This window comes from Haliotis rufescens, unplaced genomic scaffold, assembly GCF_023055435.1.
Source record: "Haliotis rufescens isolate VD_foot unplaced genomic scaffold, xgHalRufe1.0.p SCAF_6, whole genome shotgun sequence".
Classification (NCBI taxonomy): Eukaryota; Metazoa; Mollusca; class Gastropoda; order Lepetellida; family Haliotidae; genus Haliotis; species Haliotis rufescens.
Genome location: NW_025964334.1, coordinates 1,715,608 through 1,739,240, shown reverse-complemented (window position 1 = coordinate 1,739,240; position 23,633 = coordinate 1,715,608). Strand labels below are relative to the sequence as shown.

The following is a 23,633-nucleotide window of genomic DNA, read 5'->3' as shown; positions in this document are numbered from 1 at the left end:
ATGATAATGTGGAGATTCTGGGGCATTAACTTGTGTCTGTGTGGAGATCGGGGCAGAACCTGTTCCAAATACCCAATACTTGTGTCTCTGTGGAGATCGGGTCAGAACCGGTTCCAAATACCCAATACTTGTGTCTGTGGAGGTCGGGTCGGAACCGGTTCCAAATACCCAATACTTGTGTCTCTGTGGAGAACGGGTCAGAACCGGTTCCAAATACCCAATACTTGTGTCTCTGTGGAGATCGGGTCAGAACCGGTTCCAAATACCCAATACTTGTGTTCATGTAAGGGTTCTGAGGCAGAACGAATTCCAAATTTATCATGTATGCATGTGCATGTGTACAGCAATATATGACACTTGCCTTTGAAGAATGTCTGGACCAGGCCATCCAGTGAGTAATGACCCACGTTGTCAACCAGGTCACTGGGTCTGACTATCGAATGCATGCTAGTTGTAGACCCGTGAAGATCCAGCGTAGAATAGGTCTTCAGCAACCCTTGTAAGAGGCGACTAACGGGATCAGGTGGTTAGGCTCGCTGACTTGGTTGATGCATGTAACTGATCCCAATTGTGTGAATCGATGCTCATGAAGTCAATCACTGGATTGTCTGGTCCAGACTCGATTATTTACAGACCGCCGTCATATAGCTGGAATATTGCTGAGTGCGGCGTTAAACAACAAACAAAGGAAAAGAAAGTATCACAGCACAAAACTTGACTCCTCACAATGAAAACAAGACTTCATCTGTTTTTGTATACATTTATTTTGGCAAAACAAACACCACATTTCGTTACTGATGATCAGTACGACAAAGGAAATCTGCAGCTGACTCGTACATCTTGTCATCATGCAGGATCTACTCACCAGTGTCCACAAGACGAAAAACACCAAACAAGCTCTAGAAGAATTAGGAATTGTTATCCCCGTGGACCCTAGATAATGTGGAAGGTTGTTGCCATTAAGAGTCTGCTGAGCTAGGAAAATCTGGTATATTGATGACAAATGATTTTTTTGCAAATGTATGTATTTGGACAAATGGATTGATAGTAATGTACAAATTGTTTTACATGAACCCTGACTTCAAGTACAGATCGGTAAGTGTACATTGAATGTCCGTCACTTCCACTGTAACCCAAATGTTGCATTTATTTAATGATTTCCCAAAATATCTTTGCTGCAACAAATCCCCTGGCATGTCTGAGCAACCACCCTGATTTCCACATATTGACCCCACCCCACTCAATTCCCTGATTTCCACATATTGACCCACCCCACCCCTCTCCATTCCCCCGATTTCCACATATCGACTCCACCCCACCCCATACCACTTCCCCGATTTCCACATATTGACCCGACCCCACTCCATTTCCCCGATTTTCACATATCGACTCCACCCCACCCCACCCCACCCCATTTCCCCGATTTTCATGTATTGACCCAGCCCACCCTCGATTTCCATATGTCGAACTCACCCTCGATTTCCAACCAAACCTATATTCAGCCCTAATTTCAGCACCCTCAAACACATTTCCACCCCAATTTCTACCCCCTGAAATTTCCGCCCTTTAGGATATATGACTGATAACTGATAATCCGATGCGAGATCACAGGTAACTTCAGTTGACAATCTTCTCTCATAATTAATACGTTACCATGGCAATACAAGTTCCCACAAGGTGTACGAGACAGTTGCAAGAGACAAACAGGGATGAGATTCCAACATCAGTATCTGAAAACAACCACACCTACAGGAAATACTCCTAAACATTTATGACGTCGCATCACTCGTGTTTTCAGATATCGAACTGTGATCCCTATGCCCCGCTAGAATGAACAACAAGATAGACACTTCAAAATATACCAACACAGGACAAATATAGCACATGGGCAAACTGCAGATCTAGTCTCAAAACACACTTCACAGACACATTCTCTCTCTCACAACTCCAAACAAACCAACAGTATGTTAAATAGGTGCGATTGGTCAATTTTAGAGCCAGATAATATAAAATCTTGTTTGAGGATTGCTGCTGTTAGTTTCTATCTGTTTCGCAACAAATCATTTATGTAGCGGTATGAGCACTAAGCTCTGATTTTGGTGAGATTGCAACTATTTAATATGTTTAAGGATATTTTTCCATGATTGGTCCTGAACTATTATTTCAGTCCAAAAAGCGTTCTTACTGCTGCGGCATTTGTAATCTACAATTAACTACAGTCGTAGAGCTTAATGAGATAGCAACTATCGTTTGAAAAGTTAAAGGATATTTTTCCATGATTGGTCCTGAACTATTATTTCTTAACTACACATCCTGGGCCCCAGTCCATAAAGCTTTCGTACTGCTGCAGCATTCGTGAACCTACAATTGACTACAGTTACAATAGGTCGTAAGGCTGTGAATGCTCTGTGGACCGTGAGTCAGTATACCGACGAAGAAAATCTGTCACACTTAATAAAACTAGCACACGCACGCACCAAACACACAAATCATGAATTTTAGAGATGGTTTTACTGTATACAGTGGCAGACAATTTCTTGCATAACTAACATACATGCACACACTCATACATACATCATTCTCACATACTTGGAACATATTGTGGAGACCTCCGCCTGTATAATGCTCCAGGAGACTCAGATGGTCCACAGTTTGCTGAGACTTAGAGATGCTTGGTGATATGGAATATACAGATGCAGTGGCTGACATCAACACAAAGCAACACTGTAACAACCTGGGACACGTGCTCATCATATCATGGACGACAAAACATTTTCAAACAAATTGTTTGATAAACATGGATCATTATTGGAGGTATAGTTACCCAGCATCAAGTGGATCTATGCATCTTTTTCATGTCTATCTCGAACGGCAGTGTGGAAAAATGTGTTAATGCTGGACTTGAAATATTGAAATTTGTGGACCAGTTCCCCTCATAAAATCAAGGCTTACAGGCCCAGCTCTCATCACTAAATGCCCTCAAGGACAGTGTAGAGGAGGAACGATACACCAGTGCATCGTAAGTTTTCATGCGCTGTTATGATACATGATACATTTTTTTCTGTATCGATACAAGATGATACGCTTGCTAAACGACATTACTGCTCGTTGAACACCCCGCGCCACGGGCATTTTTGTCAGTCAAACATCGCAAAATGTGTTGTATTTAAGTTTCGTTTGAACCTGCTCTGAAATATTCATAGTCAAGACATTTCCACATGATCTGATGTAAATATGCATATCGCGATACATATCATATCGTGACCTTTTGATTGTGATGCGTATCATGTGGTGACGTTGCTGTATCGTTTCACCTCTAATGCAGCAATACTAAGAAACACATAGAAATACATGTTGTAGATTTACACCCCTCTTTCAGAAGCAGAATAAGACACAATATTCCCATGACATCATCTGTCACTATATTAATGAAGCTTCTGACATATCTCATTAAAATCTGATCTTTTACTCGGATCTGCAGACAGGTATCATGATATTGAAGAAAAAGATCTGATATTAATGAGATGGTCACGGGTAGTCTACACACTGCTTCATAAGTGTTACTTTCATGCACACTGCACCGTGACACGTGTCTACATAAATCACAAAGTGAAGTTGACAGAGTTCACATTCTAAGATAATCAACAAATAGTTTTAGTGTCTATAAGCAACCCTACTACATAATCCTATACACATAATATCAATAATGAGCTTCATAATCACTCTCGGCTGACCAGTGTACTAATTCTCCATTCTACAATAAATACCCAGGACCCATTTGCCACAGTTTACAGGAAATGATGCTACAAATAGACGTCCAATCAAAATCAAATACACTGTTGTTCCATTATTGAAATTGACCAGTAAATGACTTGACTCTTGCGGTCTCAAATACAACCATAATATCTTGTAGACAAAAGACCTCCCTTCATCTGTCTTAGTACCCTGGAAACATCTTTTCCCGCTAAAGTTCCTGTATCAGTTTTCTCATTCAACTAATATGTACATCCAGGGCTCGCTCGGACAAGGGTGATATTTTGAATGTAGGTTTATGACAAACCTCCCACGATTACAAGCTCATGAGTGAAAGAACTCCTGTGAGAGCGAGTGAGTGAGTATGGTTTAACGCCGCTTTTAGCATTATTCCAGCAATATCATGGCAGGGGACACCAGAAATGGTTTTCACACATTGTACCCATGTGGGGAATTGAACCCAGGTCTTTGTCGTGATGAGCAAATGCTTTAACCACTAGGCTACCCCACTGCCCCAAACTCATGTGTGAAGTTTGAGATAAGAGATGGTGTGTCACTTCCTAAACAAAACTATGGTGGCAAATGAGTGCAGGAAATATTTCACTATAGAATGGCTGTATTATACACTGAATGGTCAGGTAACACACCTGTTCCTGGTACAAGATATATTCAGTTCAACACCAAGATGTTTGTACAACATATTAAGGCTGGTTAATGTCACTGGAGGACACAAATTGTGTGATGTGTTGATTTACATATTTGGAACTTTCAAATGGACTCCCACAGAAATAATTATCTCCAGCTCTAAAACCCTACTCTTTTAAGTTACCTTAGTTACATTAACGTCTACAGGAATCATTTTTATACTAAATCTTTGTTACATGGTGTACAGCTAATTAAGGAAATTTTATTTTTATTTTTCATTTAATTCAAAACCATATTTTAGGTGGTTGAAATGAATAAAAAATGCAAAAAAAATCTCTTTTATTTGAAATATATAGGGTGAGAAAATACTACTACTTCAAGGAACATTCTGCCTTTCGTCTTTCTCTGAATAAGAAGAAAAAGTCCATTTTTTCCTGAAATTTGTTGACTCAAAAGTAAAAATAATTTTAAGTTTAATTTTAACATACATTTTCTGTGGATCTGTAAACCATGTAATATAAACAGTAATGCATGATTAATCTTAGCCAGTTCTGAGCCTCATTGGATGGTTAAGTCAATGAGACTTGAGGTGGTCAATAGGTGGAGCCATTGCTTGCACCAACAAGAAGCAATAATGTGCGGTGATATCACAACACTGTACACACAGAACATGACGTCTCTTCTACAAATAGTCACATGGCATAAAAATAGTAGATCATAGATGAATTAAATACAAAATGTGACATGATTAAAATCAACTGTACATAGAATTGGACTCCAAGTCTGATTCGTATATGAATACCACAAGTACATGATGGGTAAAAATCTAACATCTAATACATTCAGTCTTAGCTCCTCCAAACAACATGGAGTCATTCCTGAAATGAACAGTTAAACAATGTTTTTAAAGGTGTATAGCATGGACATATATTTATAGCCCTGTTAAAAATTATACATTGATGTTTTTTATTTCTAAACAAAGTAACAGCAAAATTATTTGAACAAAGAGGCAAATTGATGGTAGCTTCAGTTTTCAAAATTCTTCATATGAACAATGGCATGTCTGACTTGAAGACAAACAGTTTGCAAATACACAAGCATGAGGATGGTTTTAATCCAAAGCGATGGAAAATGCAGCATGAAATCTTCTCAACAGTTTGTCTCAAGATCATTTCTTCTAGAATGTCCTCCATTGGGGCTTTGACGTGATAACATGCCTCTGGAGGGATGATCGTTTTGACATGCAATAAATAATTTAAATGGATGTCATTTCAACACTTCAGTCTGGTCTTGGGTCGACATGCTGAACTTGTTCCCTGACACAACATTTTGAAGCAGCTTATCATGCTAACAAGGTCAAGGTCAGAATTCTCTGAATGTCAAGGTTATATAGTCTCCTTTGACCTCTAATGCCAAGTTGACAGTGACATGTTGCCCATTGCGTTCTCAGGTCAGTATGACTTTAACACACATAATAAGCTTGATGGATAACAGGCACTTTCAAAAGATAGATGTCTGAATGAAACATTATGAACTTAAGGCCAGTCACTAAGTAATTATGAAGGAATTTGTCTGACGTGGAATCTAATGCAGGATCACTAAGGGTTAATGGTACTTATAATCAAATGAGAATTTAATGGCAAAGTGAGGACATGAAGTCTAGTAAATGTATAAAATACATGACGATGAAAATTATAATTCAACATAACTAGATGGGACTATGGACAACAGCAGAGAAGAGGTGACATCGGCTGTACTTGGTGGTCTGGCCAAGAATCAATTCCCAGGCAGGTCACAGTAAAGCAGGTGCCCTTTTCACAACAAATCCATCGTCAATACTTCATGGGTTTGTGTACACTACGTCCCTCCATCCCCCGTGAATACGTTTAAAAAGCAATGGGGACATTTACAACACATGGACGTCAGATGAGCCCTACTACGATGAGCAGCAATTAGTTTCAACCCACTCCACCATTGCTTGACATTCCAACAGTGTGGGGAACAGGCAGCCACACTGTCAAGCAAGAGATATGTCTGTTTGTGTGATCTGAGATCAGTGTTCAGAGTGAGTGAGTGAGTATGGTTTTACGCCGCTTTTAGCAATATTCCAGCAATATCACAGCGGGGGACACAGGAAATGGGCTTCACACATTGTACCCATGTTGGGAATTGAACCCGGGTCTTCGAACGCTTTAACTGTCAGGCTGACCGACCGTCCCCCAGTGTTCAGAGGATTAATGTCCCCAACTCGCCATCTCCATGAGGCAAGGGAGGTAACTGACTGTAAAAGCCTAGTTTCCACCCTTGCCGAACTAGGCTGGAATTTCATGGCTCGATCGTAGCGCCATCATCGGCTATCCCGAGTTATGCCCTTCTATTTCCCTCCTAATCAGATTCCATTTGCATATCACTTGGATTTGCTTCAAACAAAAAGGTTTGTTGGTTAACACTGTTATCCAATGTACGTATTCACAGGGGGGAGAGAACCGTAGCACACAAACCCTGTAAGGCATTCACGATGCATAAGAACTGTATTCAACCTAATTAGCGCCCTGTGCATGAAGTAATGGGTTAGAAGAAACATGCTATGGTCTTGCTGCATGACAGTTCACATTGAGCTTATAAGAGCAGAGCGCTAAATGTGTCAACTACGGCAAATGATTCTCACAAAAGTTCTACGGTGGCAGGCTTTCTTCTGTTTTCCCAGACATTCCCCTTTATTATGTAACTAACACTAGAAATCACCTAGAAAAGTTTTCTCAAAGCTTCACAAATTTCATTCACAACCCATAAAGGTTTAGAACACGATAGGATTAATATCTCTACAAATAATGGAACCTATTGAAATATTTTTAACAATTTGTTCTGTTGCACGAACCTTCAATTTAATCGGAACAGGCTGATTGAAGAAATGGTTGGTAGATGTTTGACTGGTTTGATTTGGTTATTTCGGTATTGACTGGCCTTGCAATGGTCTTGAGTCTCTTCAAAGTGCCCTGTTAATTATCAAACGCGGAGAATCTCCAAACAGTTATTGTAACAAATAGCGATCCAGTCAGGCTGTGTTGAGGACCACTGAATCTGGTTTATCTCCCCTGATGATGTGTACGCTAGGATTGGGTCCTCGATGGCGCGCGGCATCTGCTGAATGTCCCATATTAGGGCTTGGTGATCATCAGCTGGAACAAAATAGTTTCAAACATTTAAAAGTTGACCAACACATATTATTTGATCATGATTTTTTATTTCAAATAAATACCTAGTCCTATTGTGGAAGTCACAGCTACATATTTTCTTCAAAGCATGATTGACAGAGTGAGTATTTTGTAAACTGCTTTTAACAATATTCGAGCTTCTCACACTGTATCCATGATGGGAATCGAACCTGCAATTTCTGTGTGAGGAGGCAACGCTTTCACCAGTAGACTGACTAATTGCCCTTAAAGTTTCATGAACCCTACATGTGTAATGATAAACATAATTAACACCGCTGCCTTAATTCTGTGGCTAACATCTTCCCGAGCAAGGGGAGATAAACCAGCCAAAATGTAATGGAATTTCAGCCTTGTTTGGCAAGGATGGAAACTGGACTTCTACAGTCAGTGAACTCCCTTGCCTTGGGAGGATGGTGGCTAATCACGGTTGTTGAAAATGATTGAAATCAAGCCTGGTATGACATGGCTTACCAGCAGTACAGATGTGACAGGAGGAATGTGGCGCCCAGGCAATACCATTGACACATGCACGGTGGTTGTTGAGTCGGGCGACCGGGGTGCAGGGGACGCGCACGTCCAGGATGATCACCTGCAACATGAACACGAGGTCACCTGATTACCAAACAGGAGACAAACAGCACAGAGTAACACCAGGTTAACATACACACAGTAAGGCCATAATAAATTAATTGCTAGATTATCATCCACCTTTTTTTCCAAAGTGCGGAGGGAGGCTTTCCATTTTGTATTTTCTATTAAAGTGGTCAAGCTTAAGACTGGACACCTTGGTTTGAACATTAGATGACTGAAATAACAAAGATAATGAAGAAACATTGGTTTCCATAGTAGCAGTCGAATGTCAAACCAATTTTCGTCTTCCCTGCCCCAACTTATACACAGTCCTCTGGCATCAGTCTTAAATGGTTTGCACACCCTCTTGTATTTTCAAAATAGGGAGCACCATCTTGACAGCTGACAGCAAGCAGACGAAAGGCAGGCACACACCGAGAGTCGGCTGTAGGCCAGTTTAAGCACGAAATGGCCATTTGACAGCTGAGTGCTCGGTAAAACAAAATTTATTTGTAGGGGGGGTTGGTTAAGTCATGAGTCAGAGAGGGATGATAATCTAGCAATTCAATTATTATGGCCTAACACATAGTAAACATACACACAATAAATACAAACAGTGAACACACACAGTGAGTGAGTTGAGACAAAAAACACAAACAATGAATCATACAGTAAATCCTCAAACAGTAAACACACCAACACAAGTGATCAAGTAACTGATGACACAAAAATGAGTACCTCGAAAGCATCCATGGCCATGGTAGCGAGATAGTTGGGGTCCTGCTTGTTCCAGGCGAGGCGCAGCAGGGGCACATGCTGAGGGTCTTCGTAGATGATAGTGGAGTGTTCGAGGTGGCGGAGGTCGAACATACGCACGGAGCCATCAGCACCTGCACAAAGGTTTTCCTTAATACAACTTTATCATCAAAACTTCATGTCATGGCCCTACTCACCAACACTAGTGTCCCCACCCCTTCCAGCCCTACTCACCAACACTGACAAACGTATCCCCACCCCCTACGGCCCTACTCACCAACACTGGCGTCCCCACCCCAAGCCCTACTCATCAACACTGGCGTCCCCACCCACTACGGCCCCACTCACCAACACTGGCGATACCATCTCCTCTGGCCCCACTCACTAACACTGGTGCCCCCCCCCCCCCCCCCACTCACTAACACTGGCAAACACGTCCCAAACCCCTACAGTCCCACTCACCAACATTGGTGTTCCCCCCGCCCCTCCGGCCCCTCTCACTAACACATGCAAACATGTCCCCACCCCCTATGGTCCTACACATCAACACTGGCATCCCCACCCCCTACGGCCCTACTCACCAACACTGGCGTCCCCACCCCCTACGGCCCTACTCACCAACACTGGCGTCCCCACCCCCTACGGCCCTACTCACCAACACTGGCATGTCCCCACCCCTTAAAACCCTACTCACCAACATTGGTGTTCCCACCCCCTATGGCCCTACTCACCAACACTGGTGCCCCCCCCCCTTTCCGGCCTCACTCACTAACACTGGCAAACAAGTCCCCACCCCTACTCACCAACACTGGTGCCCCCCCTTTCCGGCCCCACTCACTAACACTGGGAAACACGTCCCCACCCCCTCCAGCCCTACTCACCAACACTGACAAACGTATCCCCACCCCTTCCGACCCTACTCACCAACACTGGCAAACATGTCCCTGCCGCCTCCGGCCCGGCTGAAGGCGATGTCGTACACCTCCTTGTCGTGGGCTATCAGCTGTGTCTTGACATGCCCGGACACCATGTTGACCCTGCCGAGCACCTGGCCAGTCTGTCAGCAAAACAGTATCATTACCACCTGCACTGACAGGTCACTTCTAACATTAACACTCATCTGTATACACGGACATCACTTACAAACCCCCAGTGCCAGCATCCTACTGTTTATCCAGTCGGGTTGAATCTCATAAACAGTGATGTTATAATATCCTGGGGATTTTATTCATGAAACTTCTATTTAGATTGTAACATATGAAAGTTTCTTGCAAGAAATTTATTTTGGATTTTCACACAATGTAATGAAATGTCAAATCAAATGTTTTCTTTCTATTCCTGAGGATCACCACTAGGCTACAGAGGCGCTGATAAATCACAATGCTTTCGAGAAAGTCTTTTTGAAGTACCATACGCCAGCAACATATATTTTACGCCCGTTTCCTAAGGTTCATGGACATGATGGAAAGTATGTTTGAAACATAAAAATGTTGATAAATGTTGTTTCAAGTTTCCTTTTTTGGTTCAAAAGTAAGCGCCATACTTTACACTGCCAACTGTAAATGGTCAGTGTGCAAGGTATTTGGCTATCCTGTCTATGAAAAAGGTTGCCTACACTCCACAGGTAAGAGGACATACAAGTATCGTGATATGTATAGAATCATGAACAAGGTATTGTGATATGTATCGGATCGCACAGTTGGTGTATCATCCCAGCCCTAGTTAATTATCCTTCCCGCATCTGAGGTGTTGTCATGATTGTCCCACATCCCCCCTAGGTGCTGACACAGTGGTGTGTTCTTTGATGCTATACAGAGAGAAGACAATGTAGAACAATACGTCACCTCGAGACCCCAGATTGTGCAGGTTGTATCAATACTTGAGGTCCCCAGAAGATTGGGATCAACTTCATTCCAGTCGAAGGAGGTCAAGGGAGCACAAAAATCAGAATTTTTATTCTGAAAAGAAAAAAAATGACATTGATAACTTGCTTTCATGAAGGCTACGTACTCAGGGTTTCTGGTGGGTTTTATATCCTCTGGGCATTGGGAATAGCAACACAAATAAATACAACACATTACTCAATTTGTCAGTCAGTTTCGGGTTCATTACAATTATTTTGTTTTTGACCTTTCACCACCACACCAATGTCTTATACACAATATATGTTGACAACCGTGTCACGCTTTAAGACGATCGTCTTGTTCTTGAATATCAGCGTCAGTGGGACGTTAATGCCACTTTAGATGCCAAGATAACACAGACTGGTAAAACTGCCCCCCCAACAAAAGTGATCAATGGTGAATCTTTATGTGTCTCATTGATGTTTATGTTTAGACGGAAATCCCTGCATGTTATTTAACTTTCATAATACATCCACGATTATTTCTTGTCATCGATCACAACATTATTGCTAACTGACAGAACTGTAAACTTTTTCATTAAATTGTATGTTCATAATACTTATCCTATCTCACACTATGAATTTCTCCTTCTTTCCATCCTATGTGGAAGAATGCTGGAACAAAGTTTCCAGCTTTGAAGTCAATTCCCCCAAACGCATCCCAGTATCACCATGGTCACCACCCAAACAATTGGGTCACAGACTCTAATCGTTCTGCCATATCATTCTCTTTCTTAGAACTGACAGGCTAGAGATGGGATAAGTAATTAATGCACAATTTTTTAAACCTATCCTGTCTCACATTATCCATTTAACCCACGGCTGAACAGATCCCCAAAGTAGACTACAAGCACACGAGGAAGGTGGTGCTGAACAGTGAGTGAGTGAGTATTGTTTTAAGCCACTTTTAGCAATATTCCAGCAATATCACAGCGGGGGACACCAGAAATGGGCTTCACACATTGTACCCATGTCGGGAATCGAACCAAGGTGTTCGGCGTGATGAGCTAATGCATTCACCACTTGGCTACCCGACACAGTGGCACAACACAAACAAGTCATCATTCTGTCGCATGCTGTAAAGATAATGTCCATCCCTTTCTGTAGGTAAAGATGAGCATCAATATGATAGGATGGCCTCCTCAGCTACTACAAAATCATCACATGGGGGTGCGGGGAATGACATACGGCTCTCAGCTGAGGGGCAGGGAACGCTGGGGGACAGGGAACAGTGGGAGGGTTGGCAGCAGTAGTAGTTGCACCTGTAAAGGAGGTGCTGTCTCTGCCAGAACTGTACATATGTCTGTAGTTGTAGGTTGAGCAAATATCGGCATAGTAACCAGTGACAGCGGACAACTTAGTACGTCGTCTTCATCAACTGATAACACATGAGGTTGAATTACTACTGCCACTAAGATGGTCAATTCTTAAAACGATGATCCTTTGAATGATGAAGGTCTGTAGACGAGGTGCAAGATCGTTCCCGGCCATTCCGCCCCGTTGTAAGAGTTGAACATACTACATTGATCCCTGTTGATGTTGAATTGGTTGGAGTCATTTTAGACTGTTGTTTGTGATGGGGCGTTCTGGTCGTCAAGAACTTGAGTGAGTGAGTATGGTTTTAAGCCGCTTTTAGCAATATTCAACTTGATGCTGAGAGGGAGATGAGAGGCGATACTCGGCAAACGGATGGGGAGTGCTAGGAGGGTTGACAGTAGAGTCAGTAGTCGCTGGCATCAGTAATCTGTCCTCAGCCATGACTGAGCGGACTTCTGTGACTGCAGGCCACATACTGTACCCATGTGGGGAGATGAACCCGGGCCTTCACTTGGCTCCACCCCCAACACATTGGATCCAAAGAAGGAGTAATGCATAGTGTGAGATAGGAAAAGTTTAAAAATTGTATATGACAGGGGTCAGATAATGTTTATTACTCAAAAGGTTACCACATTTCTATTGGTCACATGGACCAAAAGCACTTCAACTTACTGTCCAAGCCATATTTTACAGGGTTTCGAAATTGACATAAGTCTGCTAGTCTGTGACAAGTACAATTCAGCAAGGACTAGTGAGATCTCCTTGTGGGCTACCACTTTACCATGAGGAAGATGGCAACTTTATAGCATATCATTTCAAAACTTAATTTCTAACAGGTCAACATCCAGTAGATACCAGAGAATGGAACTGTTGATCCTGTGCGACTAATATGGGGAAGGTATCCAACTCACATTATTGAGCAGACACTCCAGCCTCGTCTCTGTGTCACCAACTCTCCACACACGCAGATAGTCGCCACTGGTAGCCAGTAGGTCCGGGAAAACTCCTTTCTGTTGATCAAAAAAATATCTGTTACCATGGAAACCAAGTATCCCATTAACACTGAAAACACAAAATGTTTATCTCATAAATACTTTTGTACTGTAAATGTTTACAATATGCAACAGTGATCCACATCAGGTGTCTTCTGCAACTGGGTGTACAACTCACTGTGTCGGGAATCCACATCAGTTTGGTCGTCGGATATGGGTGGTCAAATGTGCTTTTGGATGAGAAGTCAGAAGTTTCTTCATCAAGAGATACAATCTGGACCTGGAGAAATATTAAATATTTCATTATGTTCATGCTTTGCTGATATGTTCATGGCGTGATGATTAACAATTATTTCATCCAGCAATCAATTATATGAGCTTGAGATGTAGTTTGACAGTGAACTCAATGCAATAACAATATCATTAACATAAATAGGGAAGAAAAGCCTATTTCTCTCTATTAAAGGTAGTAATGTTTAAAATCTTAAGCAAAGCATATAAGATTTATGCCTTATTGATCATGTTATAAGTTAAACAAAAATTATCCTGTGTATTTGCAACCTAAAACATTATCATGAATATCAAGATTATGAAAACGTGAATTGGCACGATTGGGAAATCAGGAAATTTTCAATGTGTGATATTTTCTGACATTTGGGGATAAAAATTGGCTACACATCTTACTAAATCCTTGTTGCCCAGCCTGCACTACTGCACAAGGGCAGGTTCTGTCTTCACATGCTCACAGGAAAGACACATACCTTATTGTTGTATTCTTCAACAAAACTGCCCAGGGCAAGTCTGAATCTCTTGTCTGGTCGAATACTCCAGTTCATGCTGTAGACTGTCCATGGTGCCTCATATTTGTAGATCTCCTTTCGTTTGGGCGCCCCTGGTGCCGACGGAATGCTCACCAGTTTATTCATTTTCTACTGTATACCCAACCCTGCAAAGATGAGGAGAAAGATGCAGATAGCAAGTTCTAAATTTATGATGTTTTCATGATTTAGTCAACATGATCAACTTTTAACATGCTTGATAGACATTCTTCACTACATATACTCCATGTACATGTAAACATAGCTCTTTAATATTACTACAGCAGTAGTATAGGACCTATACTAAAACAGGTAATCGATATGAAAGAATCTGGTGTTCTTTAACTTCTTTTGAGCAGTATATAATATAACCATGATAACCAAATTTGACAAATTAACGTGATCTGAGACCCTGGGTTTTAAGCTGCTTTTAGTGATAGTGACACAGGAAAATGGATAGACACGTTAAACCCATGTTAGGGACATGGTGTGACAAAACAAATTCTTTCACAATCTCATTACAAACAATTTGTCACATGAGCATCCTTCAATGTCACCAGTTATACCTCATTGGAAGTAAAATCAATGTTTTTGGCCATGTGTGGGAGAATTACAAAATAGACTGTCTTATCAGAAACAAATCATTACAATAATCAGAGCAAACCGAGGCCAAAGTGTACATTCATCTAATAACTTCAATGATTTGCCGTCTGTGAATCGTGCGCTATTTTATCAGGAGGTCTTGAAACATGCACTGCAGGCGCTTGTTTCTACTTTTAAAATGTCACCAGCTCCGTTTGTTTACAAATGAAATTTGGACAATTATTACCCAAATCCACCTACTATAATAAACATATAATACATTAATAACAGTAACGTAAAATCGATGATAGAATGGTGGTCTATTTTGCAAATTATAGTGGTGAGAAAACAAGTAATGCATTATTTACCAAGACACTGTCAATAAATTTCCCGCATCTAACAAAAACAATATGGCGAACCCATAAACGAGCCAGTTTGCGGTAAAAGTACGACAACGAGCTTCTCAATGCATTGTCGCGTACAGTTAAAATTCGCTTGTTGTGCTCATAAATAGTACATCGTTTAAATTGGAAACCATAATTCGGAAATTTTGAGAAATGAATGAATAAATTATTTACGACAACCGCAAGTGAAACGTGTAGCATCGCGCGAGATGATGTCGATTTCAGCGGGAAAACAAAGTATTCCGATGCCCTAGTTTGTTTGTAAATAACTTCAGCATAATGAGTGACACCGAAGAAAAGCCTGCAATGGAAGTCAAACCAGAAGATGTTTTTAAAAATGTCACATACTACCTTGTTGGAGACATACATGAGAACGTAAGAATGCTCAAGTCCCTTTCACATTTCGCAACAAAGACTGAACAAGTGTCAATCTTGACAGCACAGCACACATTTTGTTGATGCATTAAATGTGTATTTCACTGGTCGAATAATATATGAAGATTTCGCGTTTATATACATTTTAATTTATGCAATACTCCCTCCTCAGTTGTAGCCGTCTGGTAAAATCCAAACATATTCCCAGCTGAAGCATGACACCGGTGTGGCAATGGTTTCATAGCTTGACTTATGCTTTCGTTCACCTACTTACATTGTAATAAGATTGTTGACGGAAATATGTACCAACCTATGTACCTGTCAGTTAATAAAATAATGGAGTCAACCTGTCTAAAACCTAAAGATCTGAGGTATTTCATATAGCTTCCTATGTAAGGTCAAATTCCAAAGATGGGATTTCTACCATCTCAATACACTCTGCCTTTGATATTGAATTTACAATAACAACCTGCAGTATGCTCAGAAATGACATGGGACAGTTGGAAATATTTTACAAATCAAAACTGCCATGATTGTCACCTTTTGACAACCCTCATATATTCGCCATGTTAACCAGAAGGGGTCCATGACTGGATACTTAAGCATATGTTCTATATGATCTAAAGAGCTGGTCATTTCATTTTAAACCATTAATAAAATGAGTTTCTCTCATTAGAATGTTTGGTTTCTTACCCAAGTTGTTTTCTTCTATGACCGCCAGGTGGTGAAGCAGCTGGATGATGGTGGCGCCAAACTGGACAGTTACCTCAGTGAGATGGTCAGTCATGTCATCGCTGATGACATTGAAGCCGATGAATGTGCTGAAGCTAAAGACTTGTTTGAGCTTCCCATTGTATCCGTGAGTATCTACGCAAGGCTTGAGTTATTTCAGCAGCTCCCAAAACTTTATCGACATTTTTACTTTTTGTCACATAGGACTGCATAAATAGTTGAGATATGTGTTTTCTAGTTCATTCCGCCATGGATGGCATAGTGGTGAGGAGCTAGTTCATTGTGCCACAACTTAATGTGCAGAGTTGTGTCCCTTAGATTGTTGGTAAGTATGGTGTTGTTCTGTCAGCACCTGTGGACTTCTCTGAAGTGGAGAGCGTGTTCCCAGTTGGACATCTTGTACCAGTCCATGTCACTATTGCAGTGTCCAACCCAGGCCGCGCGATTGCGCGATTCACGCTAAAAAAAAAAAATCGCCCCTCATAAAAAAATCAAAGCACGATCTGTCGCGCACAGTAATTTCTTGTACAGTCACTTACTTTATCAGCTGTTTATCCCTACCTTTAGATTCAATACTCACTATATCTTTAATCAATTAACGAAGAAAGACAGTTCACAGCAAACATTGTAAACAACTGTCGAAGACCGATCGATAACAACCGGAAGTTAGCACATGAGTGACGTCCCTTGGGTTGCTGAATAAATTATCGACAGGATTGGCATAGGAAATGAAATTTGACTTACTTTAGTAGAAAATGTATCAAAATTATGTTGTATTTTGTTGTTTAGTAAACAAAAACCTTTGACAAGATGTTTAAAGACAATAAATATTCTATCTTGAATAGTTCTGAAAATATTTTTGAGTATTGTAGTTCATTTTAGTTACGTTTCTGAAATCACACAATATGAATGGCCGACTGTCATAGCAGACGATCTTTTGAATAGTGAATGACCATGTCGTGCAAAAACAAAAGAATTACAGACTTTTTTAATCAAAATAGAAAAAAGCACAAAGCATTGTTATTCATTTCAGTTCTTTATTCTGATCTGTTACACTATTATATGATGATGTTCCAGTACATAATACAAAATAAGACATTTTTGAAGAAAGCAATTATCCCCCCTACTTTTTCAAAATCACTCCTATTTTCTACATGATGGGGGGACAAGTCCCCCCTTGATTTTCAATTCTGGGTTGGAAATTGCTATTGTGAATGTATTAATTTTAGGAACAACAAACACTGGAAGTGCTTGTGACCTACAGCTCTTGGGAATTGCCTTCCACTATGCTGAAACATCTTTTTTATTGTTTGTTATTTAACGCCACACTCAGATATAATCCAGCTATATGACAGCTGTCTGTAACCAAACGAGTCTGGGCCAGACAATCCAGGGATTGACATTATGAGCAGTGATCTACACATTTGGGATACAATGACATGCATCAACCAAGTCAGCGAGTCTAACCACCCGATCCCATTAGTCGCCTTTTACGACAAGCATGGGTTGCTGAAGACTTATTCTACCCCGGATCTTCACAGGTTAATAATTTCCTAAACAAACACAGAATCAAAGTGTTTGATTAAACCCAAAGTGGCATTAAACCCAACTCAAAGTGGCATTAAACCCAACTCAAAGTAGCATTAAACCCAACTCAGTGTGGCAGATAGTAATCTCTATGTCTTTACAGACAAGATGTATACTCACCGTCAAAAGATACGCGAGTACGATACGTGTTAGTTATAGAAGTAATCTGAAGAATAATTGATATTCTGAAGATATTAGATTGGTTCGGTGCACAAACGAACATACTGTTATGTTGTGTGAAACGACGCTCACAAGCGCATTACATGTGATGTCATAGATCCGTGACTCCAGATTCACCATTTGTGTCGTTCAGGATTAGCGTGTAAAGTTTGGAAATCATGTGCAACATATCATGATAAGAATAAATACACTCTGTGGTAACACTTGACTGATTGTTAGTTTTGTCATTTTAAGTAGTACACGCTGGAAACGTGTCTTCTTAACGTACAACATTCTCTTTATGTTTCTATAGTTCGCGTTTCTTTTGGCGGTGAGTATATTATGATGTTGAGCCTTGACTTGGAACACTTTCTTTCAGTGAGTGACAATACTGACAATGACATGGAGTTAGACTTATACCTGGATTTGGGAGTCCTTGTTCATTTTGGCTTCTGTGTTTGCCCCCCACTTCACAACATGGCTGTGACCAGGATAACAAGGACAGCAGTTTCATCTTTCTTCCGTTTGTTTTGTTTCAGAGTGCCTGGGTTGGACTCTCTGTTAAATGCAAGAAGCAGCTGCCGTATCCTTCACCTTCATTTACAAGTCTTCAATTTTGATTGGGGATTATCAGAATGTTTTTGTATGTAAAAGTGTTAGCACAAGGATATCATGTGGTGTATGTAAAAGTATCAGCACAAGGATATCATGTGGTGTATGTAAAAGTGTTAGCACAAGGATATGTGGTGTGTGTAAAAGTGTCAGCACAAGGATATCATGTGGTGTATGTAAAAGTGTCAGCACAAGGATATCATTTGGTGTATGTGAAAGTGTCAGCACAAGGATATCATTTGGTGTATGTAAAAGTGTCAGCACAAGGATATCATGTGGTGTATGTAAAAGTGTCAGCACAAGGATATTCTGTGGTGTGTGTAAAAGTATCAGCACAAGGATATCATGTAGTGTATGTAAAAGTGTCAGCACAAGGATATCATGTGGTGTATGTAAAAGTATCAGCCCAAGGATATCATGTGGTGTGTGTAAAAGTATCAGCACAAGGATATCATGTAGTGTATGTAAAAGTGTCAGCACAAGGATATCATGTGGTGTATGTAAAAGTATCAGCCCAAGGATATCATGTGGTGTATGTAAAAGTATCAGCACAAGGATATCATGTAGTGTATGTAAAAGTGTCAGCACAAGGATATCATTTGGTGTATGTAAAAGTGTCAGCACAAGGATATTCTGTGGTGTGTGTAAAAGTATCAGCACAAGGATATCATGTAGTGTATGTAAAAGTGTCAGCACAAGGATATCATGTGGTGTATGTAAAAGTATCAGCCCAAGGATATCATGTGGTGTATGTAAAAGTGTCAGCACAAGGATATTCTGTGGTGTATGTAAAAGTATCAGCACAAGGATATTCTGTGGTGTGTGTAAAAGTGTCAGCCCAAGGATATCATGTGGTGTATGTAAAAGTATCAGCCCAAGGATATCATGTGGTGTATGTAAAAGTGTCAGCACAAGGATATCATGTGGTGTGTGTAAAAGTATCAGCACAAGGATATCATGTAGTGTATGTAAAAGTGTCAGCACAAGGATATCATGTGGTGTATGTAAAAGTATCAGCCCAAGGATATCATGTGGTGTGTGTAAAAGTATCAGCACAAGGATATCATGTAGTGTATGTAAAAGTGTCAGCACAAGGATATCATTTGGTGTATGTAAAAGTGTCAGCACAAGGATATTCTGTGGTGTGTGTAAAAGTATCAGCACAAGGATATCATGTAGTGTATGTAAAAGTGTCAGCACAAGGATATCATGTAGTGTATGTAAAAGTATCAGCCCAAGGATATCATGTGGTGTATGTAACAGTGTCAGCACAAGGATATTCTGTGGTGTATGTAAAAGTATCAGCACAAGGATATTCTGTGGTGTATGTAAAAGTGTCAGCACAAGGATATCATGTGGTGTGTGTAAAAGTATCAGCCCAAGGATATCATGTGGTGTGTGTAAAAGTATCAGCACAAGGATATCATGTGGTGTATGTAAAAGTGTCAGCACAAGGATATGTGGTGTATGTAAAAGTATCAGCCCAAGGATATCATGTGGTGTGTGTAAAAGTATCAGCACAAGGATATCATGTAGTGTATGTAAAAGTGTCAGCACAAGGATATCATTTGGTGTATGTAAAAGTGTCAGCACAAGGATATTCTGTGGTGTATGTAAAAGTGTCAGCACAAGGATATGTGGTGTATGTAAAAGTATCAGCCCAAGGATATCATGTGGTGTGTGTAAAAGTATCAGCACAAGGATATCATGTAGTGTATGTAAAAGTGTCAGCACAAGGATATCATTTGGTGTATGTAAAAGTGTCAGCACAAGGATATTCTGTGGTGTGTGTAAAAGTATCAGCACAAGGATATCATGTAGTGTATGTAAAAGTGTCAGCCCAAGGATATCATGTGGTGTATGTAAAAGTATCAGCCCAAGGATATCATGTGGTGTATGTAAAAGTGTCAGCACAAGGATATCATGTAGTGCATGTGAAAGTGTTAGCACAAGGATATCATGTGGTGTATGTAAACGTGTCGGCACAAGGATATCATGTGGTGTATGTAAAAGTGTCAGCATAAGGATATCATGTGGTGTATGTAAAAGTGTCGGCACAAGGATATTATGTTGTGTATGTAAAAGTGTCGGCACAAGGATATTATGTTGTGTGTGTAAAAGTGTCAGCACAAGGATATTCTGTGGTGTATGTAAAAGTGTCGGCACAAGGATATTATGTTGTGTATGTAAAAGTGTCGGCACAAGGATATTATGTTGTGTATGTAAAAGTGTTAGCACAAGGATATATGGTGTATGTAAAAGTGTCAGCACAAGGATATCATGTGGTGTATGTTTTTTCAGCTCCAGTGGTTCACAAATCATTAACAAAATACTTTTTGTGTTGACATGGTTAACCTTTGTTAACTGCTCTCTTAGAGTACTGTGTATTTCCAGCTGCAACATAATGTTCACTGTTTTACTGATCCATTTCTTATTACAAAGCTTGAAGAACATCTCTCATACATCAGATCCATTTCTTATTGCAAAGCTTGAAGAATATCTCATACATCAGTGTTGACATAATTCAATATTCATTCTGATTTAAAAATTCTGCAACAATGAATGTGAACATATCAGTATTGTTTTAGTTCCAGATATAAAAGTTGACATTCTGCTTACCTGCATCTATCAATTAAAAGTGTTTCTTTGAGAACATCCTTTGTGATTCTCCTTGCACTGCACAAAATGATTTATGCTTGATTATGCACTAATTCTGTCTCAAAGATCTCTTTGATGCACTCTCAAGAAATACAAGAGCAACCCCAAAGTAAACCAAACGACAGATTGATTCAGTAATGGATTGTATCACAGGTGGTACTATAGTGTTCAGTAAACCTACAAGAACTTACTTGACTTTTGGTCCAAACTTGTCAAAGGGAGATAATCTGAAAGATTTGATCTGTGTTAAAATTATGTCCCTTTATGTTAAAAAATGGAGGCAAGTGACAAGAGTCTTAATCAGAGAGAATTGTATTCCCTTTTAACACTGATGTGATGCTTTTTCCTGAACCGCTCGCAGAAAGGAAATATTCTCCCTGGAGGGACTTGTCTTCTCGGGGGTGGTTGTCTGTGTGTCACAGGTGAGTGCATTAAACTCAAGCTTCACTAGCCCAGGTAAAGACTAAATGACCCTGTAATGTTAAAGCAATGGGGAGATTGGGAAATTTGTACTAGCCCACGGGAATTTGTACTAGCCCTGGGCTAGTGTTAAGTTCTAACCCTGCATTTTGGCTTGACAATTTCTATTGTTACCGTTTGGCTGTCTTTTATCAGTTATTTTATCAGTTATTTTGTCCTGAATCTGGTATATTATTTTTATGTCTGTACATGCAGATGGGTCACGTCCCCACAGTGTCTGAAATAACTTCCCACCTGCGTCTGGTGACTTTTCTATCGAGCTGCATGAAATTGGCCTCCACCTGCCCGACTGTCTGGAATTAAATTTTAAGACTGCTTGCTCACTCAGTCATATTACATCTCCTCGTAGTTTCTCAAGTAATTGTTTGCATTATTTTAACTGAATCAAGACGCGATTTGTCTCTTTTTTAGTGATATATCTCATACTGTCGTTGGCGGATGAATGGAAGTAACTATGCTTTCATTGGTCAGTCTAGTCTTAATTTGAGTGAATTGGGATTGATATTAAGACACATAATCGGTAATTCTTCTTACGGGGTCGAAAACACAGTACACAAGGATACATTTAAATTCAGTATTGTTGGTAACTTTGAAGATGGGCATGCAACATTTATGGGTCACTGTCCAGCTGTCTTGGGTTTTAAAATTATTTCGAACTTTGCTTCCCCACCCACTTCATGTTGACACCTTTCTATTTTGAACTTTTTATATTGTCGGAACATTTTAGGATTTTACATCATCTTGGTAAAATACTCCCGAAAAGACCATGTAACATAGCAACACATTATTTCCGTGGACTTCTGCCAGTTAAACTGATCGTCTATTGTTTGGATGTTACAGTTGGATGAAGAGGACCGGAAGTCTGTGTGGAGCATGGTGACGTATTATGGTGGCAGATGCCAGACGCGGCTGGACAAACATGTCACCCATCTCATCACCTTCACCACCGAGGGGGTAAGGTCCAACTACAACAATCATTTCTTTGCCAAACTGGAAAGACACATCGACGGCAAGCCTCACCTAATGTTACAAACTGTGGCTGGTCAAATTGTCTGAATGTGCACCTAGTAGAGACTTACTTTCATGTTTACGTAATTGTAGTTCCATGTACATATCAGTGTTTGAATTAAGCCTGTCCTTGTCAATGTTTAAAGTTAAGAATTTAGGATCCTAGATACTAAACACACATGAAAGGACTCCAGGACAGTTTCTTGATTTTGAACTGTGCAGATATATGTTCTGTATACACATTTTCAGCCTGTTAGTTAAAATTTTAAAACTTATCCTATCTCACGCTATGCACTTCTCCTTCTTCTTTCGATCTTGGTGTGGAAACGTCCTAGAACAAAGTGTTCAGCTTCAAAAACACTTCTCCTGAACACATCCCAGCATCACCATGGTCACTACCTAAACAAGGGGTCATGCACCATCGCAACCTGACCCTATGCGACCTGATCACCTGACATACCCTGCCTCTTCTTTCATTCTCTTTCTCACTTTCTCATCGCCACGGTTTCGGGACATGTTTGAGTTGACAGAGAATAATCAGTATAACTTCCTTGGACTACTACAACATATGAGACAGTTTAATATGGAGAAACACATGTTTGCAAAACATGTAATCTTACATTTTGAACAGTAGACTCCAACTGCTGTGTATGCGTCTCTAGGAGTAAGGAGGGCGGTCGGGTAGCCTAGTGGTTAAAGTGTTCGCTCGTTAGCCGAAGACCTGAGTTCGATTCCCGAAATGGGTACAATGTGTGAAGCCCATTTCTGGTGTCCCCAGCTGTGATATTGTTGGAATATTGCTAAAAGCGTCGTAAAACCATACTCACTCACTCTCTCCTGGAGGAAGGATTTCCCTACTATTTTCTCTTATGTCAGAAGCACAACACAGATTGTCGATCGAAGTCATTATCCAAGATACAAGGCTTGCACCATCAGCTACTTATACAGTGATTGACATCATGAGCATCAATCTACACTTTGGGATATGGTGACAGGCATCAACCAAGTCGGGGAGCCTGACCCCACGGGCTCGATTCTTCACCGGTCTGGTAATGGCCGACAACGCC

The 23,633-nt window shown here is 40.5% G+C and overlaps 2 protein-coding genes across 2 annotated transcripts in view; one reads left to right on the top strand and one right to left on the bottom strand.

Annotated features, from left to right (window-relative positions):
• Positions 1–746: 746 nt before the first annotated feature.
• On the bottom strand, positions 747–14,986 carry LOC124149783 (DDB1- and CUL4-associated factor 7). The gene is made up of 9 exons (XM_046521554.2): positions 14,920–14,986; positions 13,913–14,097; positions 13,330–13,431; positions 13,071–13,169; positions 10,784–10,897; positions 9,864–9,996; positions 8,922–9,073; positions 8,085–8,202; positions 747–7,577 (listed from the first exon to the last, which is right to left on the bottom strand). Exons 2-9 carry the CDS (start codon positions 14,075–14,077, stop codon positions 7,405–7,407), a joined length of 1,056 nt encoding a protein of 351 aa, XP_046377510.1. The 5' UTR covers positions 14,078–14,097; positions 14,920–14,986; the 3' UTR covers positions 747–7,404.
• A 161-nt stretch (positions 14,987–15,147) lies between these two features.
• Positions 15,148–23,633, top strand: part of LOC124149779 (PAX-interacting protein 1-like) — a 28,855-nt gene continuing 20,369 nt past the window's right edge. The window contains exons 1-5 of the mRNA XM_046521551.2: positions 15,148–15,330; positions 16,052–16,189; positions 18,348–18,391; positions 21,440–21,500; positions 22,399–22,512. Coding sequence (XP_046377507.2) covers positions 15,235–15,330; positions 16,052–16,189; positions 18,348–18,391; positions 21,440–21,500; positions 22,399–22,512 — 453 coding nt within the window. The 5' untranslated portion in view covers positions 15,148–15,234. The remainder of the gene's footprint in view (positions 15,331–16,051; positions 16,190–18,347; positions 18,392–21,439; positions 21,501–22,398; positions 22,513–23,633) is intronic.

Bases quoted from the DNA above. Each gene is read 5' to 3' on its own strand.
- LOC124149783 (XM_046521554.2), bottom strand. From the start codon at position 14,077: ATGAATAAACTGGTGAGCATTCCGTCGGCACCAGGGGCGCCCAAACGA. The intron at 13,432-13,912 runs GTATGTGTCTTT...ATATTTCTCCAG, and splicing joins TTGAAGAATACAACAATAAG to GTCCAGATTGTATCTCTTGA. The intron at 10,898-13,070 runs GTGAGTTGGATA...TTTTCTTTTCAG, and splicing joins TGGAGTGTCTGCTCAATAAT to AATAAAAATTCTGATTTTTG.